This window comes from Rutilus rutilus (assembly GCF_951802725.1).
Source record: "Rutilus rutilus genome assembly, chromosome: 13".
NCBI classification, from domain to species: domain Eukaryota; kingdom Metazoa; phylum Chordata; class Actinopteri; order Cypriniformes; family Leuciscidae; genus Rutilus; species Rutilus rutilus.
This window is the reverse complement of record NC_140218.1, coordinates 24,107,786-24,119,785: the sequence shown is the minus strand read 5'-3', so window position 1 is coordinate 24,119,785 and position 12,000 is coordinate 24,107,786. Positions and strand designations below refer to the sequence as shown.

Genomic DNA, 12,000 nt, shown 5'->3' with positions numbered 1-12,000 from the left:
GAGTTAATTACAAATAGATTTCCAGGCATTCTTTTTCATTCATCAGCTGTGATGAAAAAATGTGTGCATTTTTTCTTTTTTTATTGAATTTTTCTGCTGCCATTGTTTTCCTTAGATTAGCTTCTCAATTCCAAACAATTTTAAGATTTTATTAATCTGTACTTAATCTGTTTTAGAAAGCCATTAAGACATAAACAACTATTCTAAATTAATACATGCTCCTGTCTTTATTTAAACCCTGTCTGGGAAATCGCCCCTAAATGTTTAAAATATTTTATTAATTGTGAGATAAGGTCATAGGTTCATTTTAGTCTTGGTGTATAAATGTCTGAAATTTAGTTTTAGATTTGTACAGTGTGTTGTGTGAGGGACTTTTAGTTTGGAAAAGCAGCAAGGAACAGACGTTGTTTGTGATGATCTCACGTGTGCACTGGCGTTTGTTGGATATGTGGAAGATCAAATATCCACAATAACCTTTACGCCGCTATGAATGTTAAATTATCTCCTGCAACACATGCTTACAAATACTCGGTAAAAATATAAAATAGTAATAATCCTGTTAAAATCGTAATATCGCGTTACTTGTATGTGTTGTGTAAGTTAAGTTTTTAGCGAATCAGCTAACAGTCATCGGATCCGGACAGGTCAAATCATAAAGTGCATGAAGGGATTTTAAATGGTGCGTTCTGTCACTCAAATCCATTTATAAGACTGAAATGGCTGTCAGGATAGCTTTGGTTGGAGCTTTACGTTTTGTGGGCTCCAGGACGAGTGTCATTAGTTCACAGCGACTGCTCTGCTCTCGAGATAGAGGACGAGGATCATCTGGCGGTGTAAGGGTGAGAAGACTCACTTACTATAGTTTAGCAATGGCCTTAGTTTACTGCAGGTCATGCTCACATATTTCTTGTCACTGCGTGTTCTAGTCGTGAATGAATGAATATACCAACACCTAGAGATCTGCCCATCCAGACATCACTAAGCAAGCATGTGTATTAGGCTAATCATGTTCATTTTGTGTCATAGGTACTATATGATGGAGAATGCCCAATAGGGGAGAGTGGGGTGAGTTGTGCCAGTTTTTACTCAAAGTGACTTTAAAGTGAGGCCATGGCAGTAATGCCTTCAACTTAAGGATGTACATATATTTCAGGATGTGGTGCATCCCTGAGAACAATAACTTTGGATCTGAAATAAATTGTTTCCGAAATATAGCTCTTGGGAAAAAAGTGGTCTCATGGCACAACTTGCCCCTGGTGCGGGGGAAGTTGTGCCTTTGGGGGAATACATTGGGGGTAAATTGTGCCAGTGATTTCTGAAGTAAAACAGAACATTTTAATGTTATGAACCATAATGCTATATGAAAGCAAGATAAATTCAATACAAAATTACTAATTTAAAGTTTATTTTTATTGTCACCCTGGAATACCATAGCATGTGTTTTTCCTATATATGGTCAATTGCATGGATTTTGTATTGAACATAACTCTGGATCACAGTGTCATAGAGACAAGGGGGTGGGCTCATTTTACTCAGGCGACCAATCAGTCTCTCAGGATCATTGTGAAGCTATCAAGCTACACCCTAGCAACCATTTAGAGCACCATAGCAACACAATATATGATATTTGTGATATCATTTCAGGCAAAAAGGCTTTGGCAATAGATGCCTGTTGACATAGCGCTGTCTGTCAATTATGTAACATATAAGAATAAAGTGACTAGGCTAATTTCTAAACATCCTGACATAGGCCACTTAAAAACGGAATAAAACTTCTCTTTAATAACATAGAGCAAACTCAAAACTGAAATCAGTGTTAGCTAAATTAAACAAATAGCAGGCAGGCCTAAGTTAAACAATGATAAGGCATGCCCATCTCCTCACTTCTCAAGATTATCCCCTCTGAGAATGTTGGTCTAGGTGGTCTGGATCTGGCACAACTTAACCCAGGCCCTTTGGCACAAATCACCCCAGACCCACAAGTTTGAAAAACTAGCATGATCCAGCAGTTAAGAGCTAACATCATGCTAACTGTATAGACTCATTGTGTAGCCTACTAAAGCACTAAAACATGTGTGAAATGTTTTCAAACTTGTCTATAATTGTTCAGACACTACAATCAAAAAACCTTAATCATATAAATTTTACTTTGAAAGGAAAAAACAGTTTTTTGCACTAAAATATGCTTAACTCTCATGCCATGTGTCTCCCGTCTTTGGAGGACGAGTAAAAGTGATTGCTTTTCAAAATTATGTGGACACATGACCAATTTCTTCTATGGTTTTCCAGAAAAAAGGGTGGAACTACTTCCCCCCTGGCACAAATCACCCCACTCTCCCCTATGTGTTAAAGAAATTAGCTTTCTTCAGTTTCTTCAGAGAAACAGAGCAGAAAAAGTAGATTTTGTGGACATTTCTCTGCCAGAATATGACGGGACAAAATATGGAGTCAGTTATGAGATTGCAATGGAGGAGATGACAGTGATTGATACGAATAACAAGGTGAGTGAATCAGTTTTCCACTTTTATCATGTGAAAAATCTCAATAGCACTGTGTTTCAAAAGTTTTTTTCTGCAAGTATTTTGAAGTATTCAGATATTTGTATTTCAATACATTTCACAATACCTGATCAAATATGTGATTATTATCCCTCAATGCTACTGTTTCTCCTGAGGGCAGATTCATCGTGGTGTGCCAGCTTTTACAGTCATGTACAGTGCGGTGGGTTTGGGTTGGCTTGGACGGTTCATCTCTCTCCCACTGATCAGGCCTGTAATGGATCGCGCCTACGTGATGTTTGCAAGAAACAGACTGAAGTGGACCGGCAGAGAGGGCTGCATCACTGGACGCTGTGTTAAAAAAGAGACATAAGGGTCAGAGCACTTTAAAATGGACTCCATGCTATAATATCATGCCAATGGATGTATCATTAACTGTTTTGCATCTAATATTTAAAAGAGTCTGAATGTAACTGTAATGTACTCAGAACAAATGATCTTTTATTAAGATCTTTAAACTTTAAAAAACAATGTGATATCTGTATATACAATAAATTAGTCAGAGTGTTGACACTCAGAACAACTTTAATGGTGCGTTTTCTAAATTTAGATGCCTCCTGACTAGTCATCAACTGTTGGGATGCAGGAGGACAGATTGTGCTTTAATGAGGAATGGCCAGGGGTTTGGTCAGCACTTCTTTAAACCGACCAATAGGGTTTGAGTAGGGCGGGATTAAAAACCACAACAGAAACCAGTGTAAACACCACAGGAAATAATCCAAGCCATATATGTTTTGGAAGGAAAGTGAGCATTTATTATTCTCCTTGAAGTCAAGTTCAGCAGAAGAGGAGAAAGCGAAAGGTAGGACAAAAGACAAAATATATTTAGTTTGTTTAGGGCTTCAAGACTTACAAGTCACCCTCAAGGTTAAGTCTGGTTTGTTGAATTGGAGTTAACTTGACCTTCTGTCTAGGTGAATATAAAATGCTTTTTTTTATGATGACTAGTTATAATCATTGCTTAAGTTGAACATTTTAAACATTGAAGCCCCTTTAATTTACAGAATAATCATAATAATAACCATTTCAGTTCATGTTGGTTCACAATGCATCTTAAATGTATTATTAAATGTTGAAACATTAACTAAAATTAAATGCTGTAAAAGTATTGTTCATTGTTTGTGTAGTTAAGTAATGTTAACAAATGAAACCTTTTAAAGTGTTACCCATTCAAATATGTATTGCTTCTTAATATTATTTATTATGAAAATGTTCCTCATTTCACTATTAGTGCAGTTCTAATTTATGAATATAGGTCTGGGAATAGATGCAAAATTTTGTGTAGCATTTCAATTCTCAGTATACATAAAGGTCAGCCTTGTCACAAAACATTAACAAACTCTTAATGTTTTACGCGATGAAACAAATTACAAAAGAGAATGCAGTCGTTTGGTCTATTGGTGACTGTCTTTCATTTTAAATAGAGGACTTGTTGATTCCGTGTGACCAAGTCTAAGCACGTGGAAATTGACATGTGGAACTGAATGTACACATCATGACGCAAAGGCCTGTGCCAGTCCTCAGATCACAACAAAGACAAGTGGCAGTTCTCTTCTGTCTGTCACGTGACAGATAAATATGTACTGGAGGTTCATGGAAGTACTAAACAGGCTGCTGCTCTCACCTATACAGTTGACACTTTGGTGTCCGATTTCACAGTTCTGATTATAGTTAGCCTGGTCTTATTCACAGAATTGCTTGTATATAACATTCACTCTGCAAAAACCCCTTAAGGAGGTTGTTGAATTAAAGGCTTAAAGGGATAGTTCACCCAAAAAGGAAAATTAGCCCATGATTTACTCACCCTCAAGTCATCTTAGGTGTATATGACATTCTTTCACACGAATTTCGGGAGTTACATAAAAAAAATGTCCTGGCTCTTCCAAGCTTTATAATGGCAGTGAATGGCCATTTCTGTTTTGAAGTCCATAAAAGTGCATCCATCCATCATAAAAGTGCTCCACACAGCTCTGGGGGGTTAATAAAGGCCTTCTCAAGTGAAGCGATGCGTTTATGTAAGAAAAATATCCATATTTAAAACTTTATAAAGTAAAATAACTAGCTTCTGGCCAAACAAACATACGGATTCCACTTAAGTGTAAAGCGCAACTTATGCGAGTAATGCGACGTACTGCTGATATTTACACCATGACGCACTACGCTACTTCTGGCGTCACAAGTTGCGTAAGTTGTGCTTAAGGCGTAAGTGGAATCCGTATGTTCGTTTGGCTGGAAGCCCCAGGTGAAAAAGACGCACTATTAAATGCATTAAAATGTACTTGAGTATAATGCATTTTTAATACATTTAACAGTACGTCTTTTTCACCTGGGGCTAGTTATTTTACTTTATAAAGTTTTAAATATGGATATTTTTCTTACACAAACACATCGCTTCGCTTCAGAAGGCCTTTATTAACCCTAGTCTTCCTAAAGAGGCATTCAAGTTGTCTGCCTCTTGTTTTCATAGCATGTACCTCAGCATTAAACCACGACGAGGAGTGGGACGGGGAACAGACCTAGTCCTAATTGGTACATGCTCATCTAAAACGTCAGTGATAGCAGAATGGTACAAATCAAATATCTTAGAAACATCAGAAATAGCAGACGAAGCAATAGATGCAGCAAACGTATTAGCATTAATAACATTGATCTTACGATAAGAGATGGTTATATTGTCAATGCATTTAGTTGGAGAAATTAATGTAAAATCAAGTGTAATAAGCTTATGATCAGAGATAGTGGTAACCAGACCATTGATGGAGATATCATTCAAACCAGATGTACCCTTTATAACCTTAGAAGATCGTACTGACGACATTGAGAGTTGGTAATTTTAATAGCTACATCAATTAGTAAGTCATTACATGCTGTTTGTTTGCTTGGCTGGCCATCTAAGAAAATTATTAACATGAGTCATATTTAAAATGGTAAGTATTAATATTTAAAATAATACAGTAAAACATTTAAATAAATTACCTCAATTATTTCAGTGTTTGCACTCAATTCAATGTGCTTGTGTTTTTACTATACATATTTTTTAGCAGTTTTTGTGTTACATGCACACCTTCTTGTCATATCTGACATACCAGAGTACATTCAAGGTGGGAAATGTATGGCTTGAGTCTTTGAAGTAACTTCGCCCTCAGTGATAATGTGAAACAAAAACACACTTTAACACACATACCCATGAAATATGCATATGCAGTTTTGGTAGCACTTTATTTTACAGTCCTGTCCCCCGTGTACCTACCATACATATTATAGTTATTACAATAACTGGGTAATACCTAGGTACTAATCGCAATCTGTACATATGTACATCACTTTTTTCTTTTTATATATATATTTGACCTCCATAATTGACCAGGAGGGGGCGTCCAAACATAAATCAACACTATAGATTAAATTATTAAACATTATTTTGATCTTTATAGTTTTAGACTGACTTTGTTCTTAAATATGCACCACAAGAACAGATCATATGATTAAATATTTTTATTATATGTTTTTGTTTCCTTTATTATATTTCATTCCAGACATTCCATGATTCTGATTCTGTTGCCAAAGCTCATCCGGTCCTCATTCAGATCATCTGCTTGGACACTGTAGGCACTTCATTGATGGGTTGATATCTTGACAAAACACAGGTCACTTACCTGGGGTCAAGGCAGCTCTAGTAACTGTGCAAGATGAAGTATCTCCTTACAAACATCAGTAATGTGTCTCACCTTGTCAGGAGTATCGGCTCCTCACCTCAGTCAGCAAGGAGAATTCCTCTCAAATCACATAGATCAATAAAAACTAAGAGACTTTTTGGAGCAGTTAGCCGTAATATGAAATATGAGAATGGATTGGGCCTTCAGATGTACCATTTATACTCAACCTCCAGTAGAGAGACATTCAAAGCAGAAGCACCCATTGGAGTTTACCAGAACAGCCGGGCTACTTTTCGGCTGCACTTACTTGGACTGAGATTAGGAGAGTCTTTTAATCGTCTCTCCCAACACATTAACTTGTACTTTAAGCAGAAACGGGTCTCTGTGATAGATTATGGGCAGATTGAGTTGATATCTCCAGTGCAGGAACCATTTACCAGAACTCAGAGACGAGTTCAGAGAGAGAGACGCTCTGGAGAGTCCAGAACATTTATGGGGACGCCTTCTATTGAGCAGGTCCATCAAACATCCTCAGATCAACCCTTGACCTCGGCCTATCCTGGACTACAGCTGTTCCACATCAGCTCCTTGGCAAACAGATTTGGGGAGACTTACAACTATGTGGCCAATCACATTAACTCTGTATTCTCTCGAAATCCAGCTGAGCAAAACCATGTGGAGGTATCACCAGATGATGGCTTCAGAAGGTCTAGAAGCAGAAAGCGAAGAGTTATGGGTAACAAAAGTGTTCTTTGTTGGGAAAATGAGCAAACACAGCAAAACATTAGTTTGGGTACAAGACCAGAGATTGATAAGAATGTATCTAGTTCCTGGGAAGAAGGATACCTTCATTTTGCCAGTCACATCAATCGATACTTTGGGGCAAAAGTAGCAGATACTGTTGAGGAATCACCACATGTTGATCATCAGTTGTCAAAGACTTCAGTCTCACTGGACCCTCTAAACAAAACTAAAGACCCTACTTCACTTCTTCAGCCTAAATCCCCGGGCTTGTTCCACATGAGCAGCCTCGCCACACACTTTGGGGAAAATTACACTTACATGGCCAACCACATTAATCGGTACTTCAACGGATCTGCAGCTTCAGAGAATGAGGAGGTGGGTAGAGAGCTACACACAGAAGAACGTTACAGAGGTTCATCTGAGGACATGGTGAGCCAGGAAAAACCAGTGCCCTTCTTTGAGTGCCTGTTGAAACCCTCAACTTTACCTGGATTTGTGGGCAGCTACCTGGGAATGGGCTCTAAAAGGCGTAGTGACCATGCAACTGTAACAAGGAGCCCAGAGGAAATGCTGGATAAAATGGTGAGTCTTGCAGGACCAGAAATCATAATTTAATCAAACACCTGTACTCAAGCATTTGAGACTCATGTGAGTTTCATATGTTCTTTGGCTTTGTGTGAAAACATATAGGACTACTGTTGTAGTTTTTTCAGTAGTCTATATGCCATGGATGCAGGATACATGTACCATGTACATGTAAATTGTTCATGCTGATTTCTTCTATTAAAAAAAAAAAAAAAAGTTACTAACTCTCATTTAAAGTTAATCTTTAAAAACATTAATAATTTAATAACACTGTTAAATGTAATTGTAGCTAATCTCTAAATTATGAAAAATGCCATGTATTGTTTAAAAAAATTCACTTGTAGCATTTAAAATGATTGATTTTTAGTGATGTATTCTTAACTCATTTAGACAAAATAGTATAGAATTTTATTATCGGGTATCAGCGATGACATGAAATAATTTTCAGCTTATCAAATCATATACATTTTAATATCGGTGCACCCCTTTGCATTTGTCAAAATGTTTTTTTCAAAGTTGTAAATAAAAAAGACATAAAAGTACGTTTTACAAGAAAATACTATTTTTTTGTATTTTAAAATGTCATGTTTACTTCAATGTGTTACTTGCTGTTTCTTTGTAATAATTTCAGAAATTTACTTGCAATTTCTGAGTGAAAATTGTTTTAAAGCAAATATACTACACATTATTTAGTATATCCTGTGTGAAAGCTTTTGTTTTCTACACTATCTAGTCAATGAAATGGATTGAATATAGCAGGAAAGCTGTTTTCTAGGTTTTTAGGAGGAGGAAGGCAGATGAGATGACAAGAGTTCTACTGAACAGACTGGAAGAGGCTAGTGTACCGTCATCCATCACTTCTTGTGTGGAGGAACTGAACACTCACCTCATTCAGCACCCAGCATGCAAGGCTGTGGTGTGGCAGGTATACAATACAAGACTCAAATCCATTCAAACCAAAGATAGAACACTATATGTAACTGTAGAAATTTAGATTTTTCAATTCATTTCTTTGATGAAATCCAGGAAAAAGCAGCACTGCATCTCCTTAGACGACGCCGGATCTTTTGGATGGACGAAAAACTTCAAGAAGCCATTAGGGAGACTCTTGCTCTGATTGGCTATGTGGATCCAGTCAAAGGTTGTGGGGTCAGAGTGCTTTCCATTGATGGAGGAGGAACCAAGTAGGAAACACCACATTTAGTCAACATGCTCTACAGTTTTTGTCTGTAAAACTAGATAAATATGATCCAATGTGTCTTCCAAAAAAGCTTTGTAGAGATAATAACATCTGTTTGCAATTTTATGGAATATAACAATTATTAATGGCAATTATTTTTGTCACTCGTATAGAGAAATTTGTTTATGTTTATGCCAAGATGGCTTTTACTTACAACTGTTTCTTGCATTACAGAGGGTTAGTTCCACTACAAGTACTAAAACAGCTGGAGGCTCAAACAGGAAAGCGAGTGTATCAACTTTTTGACTATATATGTGGAGTCAGTACAGGTAAAAATGCACGACAAGCCTTTATTCTCAAAGTAACACAGAACATACAGTATTTACACAACCAATCAAAAGGGTTTTTTTATTTTTTTATTAATACTTTTATTCAGCAAGGACAAGGACTTTTATTCAGCATTAAACTGATCAAAAGTGACAGTAAATATATATTTATAATGTTACAAAAGATTTATAATTCAAATTAATGCTTGTTTTTAAACCTCCTCAAAGAGTCTTGAAATTGTTTTTTATCACGGTTTCCATTAAAATATTAAGCAGCACAACTTTTTTTAACATTGATAATAATCTGAAATGTTTCTTGAGCATCAAATCCTCATATTAGAATGATTTCTGAAGGATCATATGACACTGAAGACTGGAGTAATGATGCTGAAAACTCAGTTTTGACATCACAGGAATAAATGACATTATAAAATATATTCAAATAAAAACTAATATTGTGACATATTTTTACATTTACATTTACTTTTTTGATTAAATAAATGCCGCCTTGGTGAGCACACTGACCTCAAACCTTTGACCAGCAGTGTACATATAAAGTAAATACTGACTATACTCTATAATTATGTGTATTATTACATGGCAATATTATTATCACATCTTTTTTTATCTCTGTGTTTGATGTACAGGAGCAGTTTTGGCTTTCATGTTGGGTCTAGCTCATATCTCTTTAGATGAATGTGAAGAGATGTATCATCGTTTTGGGACAGACGTTTTTCGACAAAACCCCCTGGTTGGTACAGTGAAGATGGGCTGGACACACTCCTACTACAACACAGAAACATGGGAGAAGATTTTAAGGTTGGATTTAAACACTCAGTGGAAGTAGAAAACTATACTATATTAATGCCTGCAATGCTATCTTAACTATTCCCATATGTTCAACATAGGGAGAAGATGGGGGAGGAGATTTTAATTAAAACAGCAAGAGATGAGCTGAGCCCAAAGGTGCATCTAAAAGTCTTTTTCAAACTTACTTTTAAAATCCAGATTTTCATGATATCCTGACTGCTGATCTCTTCTTACACAGGTGTCTGCTGTAAGTGCCGTAGTGAACTGGGGGAAAAGTCCGAAAGCATTTATCTTCCGCAACTATAACCATACTCCAGGAAGATTGAGCCGCTATTCCGGAGGATCAGGGTACCGGCTGTGGCAGGCTGTCCGCGCCTCATCTGCTGCTCCGGGGTATTTCCAGGAGTTCCCTCTCCACGGTGACATACACCAGGTCAGAACAGTCAATTTTAGTCCATTTCAGGACCAAAATATACTTGTATCCAGACCTTTTCCCATTTGTTTTCTCCAGGATGGTGGTCTTATCCTCAATAACCCCTGTGCTCTGGCCGTCCATGAAAGCCGATTGCTGTGGCCCAATCAGCACTTCCAGTGTGTGCTGTCACTGGGAACGGGACGCTATGACAACGCTAGAAGAGGGCCTGCAACCTCCACTAGTCTGAGAGCCAAAATCAGCAACCTGATCTACAGTGCCACTGATACTGAGGGTTAGTCTGATACCACTATCATTGAGTAATTGTACAGTTATTTATATTACATACAATCATTTTACACTTATTATTTGTGCTAAATACACAATTTACAATTATTTAATAATTTAAAAAGTTCTATTTTGTGTGGAGTACCACTATGAGGATATTTTTCACAGTTATTAATACTACAGAGAATTAATGTTCAATCATTAATTGTGCATAATACACAATTTACAATTATTTAGTTAATTTGGATAAAAGCATCTGTTAACTGAATAAATGTACATTTAAATCCTGGAATAATTATTTGTAATTATACAAATAAAGCTAAGAAATATGTATTTTCCAGACTACTTACATTTAGCCAGTCAACATGGTGCTCTTTTGTACACACTTGCAAATGCCCTTCACTTTAAAAAAAAATCATTTGGATATATTGTTTAGGTGTTCACACTCTGTTGGATGACCTCTTATCACCGAACGTGTATTTTCGCTTTAACCCGATGCTGAGCTCAAACGTGACACTGGATGAAAGCAGGCCTGAAGTGCTTCAACAGCTGCAGAAAGACACACAGCTGTACTTGGACCGGAACCGACCCAAACTGGAACTTCTGTGTGATGTGCTGATGGCAGAGCGCACAGCAATATGGAAAACACGGGACTGGATCGGTGGGAAAGCGTGGGAGCTGCAGCAACGCTGGGCTTGAGTGGACTTTACACAGTGCTGACCAGTAATCAGCTGAATGTATTAAAATTTAAAACTACTTACATGTGCATCACAAATTTTATTTTGAAGGGCCATGTTTTAGTTTGACAAGTTACAAATCATTGTTAGAGAAGTTACAAATCAAATCAGTATTTCATGTACAAATATGCCGCCGTGTACACAGCCATGTTAGAAGGAATGTACTGAGCACCTCTGCCATGAAAGCAGATTACATATGTAAATTCTGTATGAATGTCAATATTTATAGACTGATGTATTTATTTCTGTTTTACATTTTTCAGAGGTTTATGTAATTAAATGATCAAACTAAAGGACACACTACTTCTATTCATTAGTTTATTTTATATTTCAATAAGATGACAGCACATAAATAATGTAAAGTATAATTAATCATTCAGGTGCTGTTAATGCTTTACCCATAAAGTTAAGACTATAGAAATAATGGGACATTTTAAATATGGATTTACTACTTTGGATATTCTCCACTAGTCCCATTATGAAGGGAATAGAAACAACAGCCATTACCAAACATAGAGACAGCTTATTTGAGTGTGGCCATTTAGATGGTAAAGTCACTAATCATCCTGCTTTTAGTGATGTTTTTAATGCTTAAATGACCTGAAGAAGCCACATAGTCATCAGTCATGTGACCAGTGGTGACTGGGACATCAGTCAAGAGCGCTGTTTGTTATTTTGGACAGTTGTGTAAAATCTTCCCTCAG

The 12,000-nt window shown here is 36.8% G+C and overlaps 2 protein-coding genes across 2 annotated transcripts; both read left to right on the top strand.

Moving 5' to 3' along the window:
• The first annotated feature begins 389 nt into the window (after positions 1-389).
• LOC311301915 (uncharacterized protein) lies at positions 390-3,246 on the top strand. Its single transcript, XM_084427326.1, has 4 exons — positions 390-839; positions 1,027-1,053; positions 2,343-2,501; positions 2,680-3,246. Exons 1-4 carry the CDS (start codon positions 717-719, stop codon positions 2,869-2,871), a joined length of 501 nt encoding a protein of 166 aa, XP_084283452.1. The 5' UTR covers positions 390-716; the 3' UTR covers positions 2,872-3,246.
• LOC311301914 (calcium-independent phospholipase A2-gamma-like) lies at positions 3,219-11,598 on the top strand. The gene is made up of 10 exons (XM_084427325.1): positions 3,219-3,360; positions 6,095-7,540; positions 8,319-8,468; positions 8,570-8,727; positions 8,958-9,052; positions 9,697-9,868; positions 9,958-10,015; positions 10,098-10,292; positions 10,371-10,566; positions 10,996-11,598. Exons 2-10 carry the CDS (start codon positions 6,248-6,250, stop codon positions 11,256-11,258), a joined length of 2,580 nt encoding a protein of 859 aa, XP_084283451.1. The 5' UTR covers positions 3,219-3,360; positions 6,095-6,247; the 3' UTR covers positions 11,259-11,598.
• Positions 11,599-12,000: the final 402 nt, after the last annotated feature.

What these genes read in the sequence shown, in the direction of transcription:
- LOC311301915 (XM_084427326.1), top strand. Translation starts at nt 717, where the DNA reads ATGGCTGTCAGGATAGCTTTGGTTGGAGCTTTACGTTTTGTGGGCTCC. An exon ending in GATCATCTGGCGGTGTAAGG is followed by an intron (nt 840 to 1,026) that starts GTGAGAAGACTC and finishes TTTGTGTCATAG; the next exon opens with GTACTATATGATGGAGAATG. An exon ending in TGATTGATACGAATAACAAG is followed by an intron (nt 2,502 to 2,679) that starts GTGAGTGAATCA and finishes TCCTGAGGGCAG; the next exon opens with ATTCATCGTGGTGTGCCAGC.
- LOC311301914 (XM_084427325.1), top strand. Translation starts at nt 6,248, where the DNA reads ATGAAGTATCTCCTTACAAACATCAGTAATGTGTCTCACCTTGTCAGG. An exon ending in TATATGTGGAGTCAGTACAG is followed by an intron (nt 9,053 to 9,696) that starts GTAAAAATGCAC and finishes TTTGATGTACAG; the next exon opens with GAGCAGTTTTGGCTTTCATG. An exon ending in CAGTGCCACTGATACTGAGG is followed by an intron (nt 10,567 to 10,995) that starts GTTAGTCTGATA and finishes TATATTGTTTAG; the next exon opens with GTGTTCACACTCTGTTGGAT.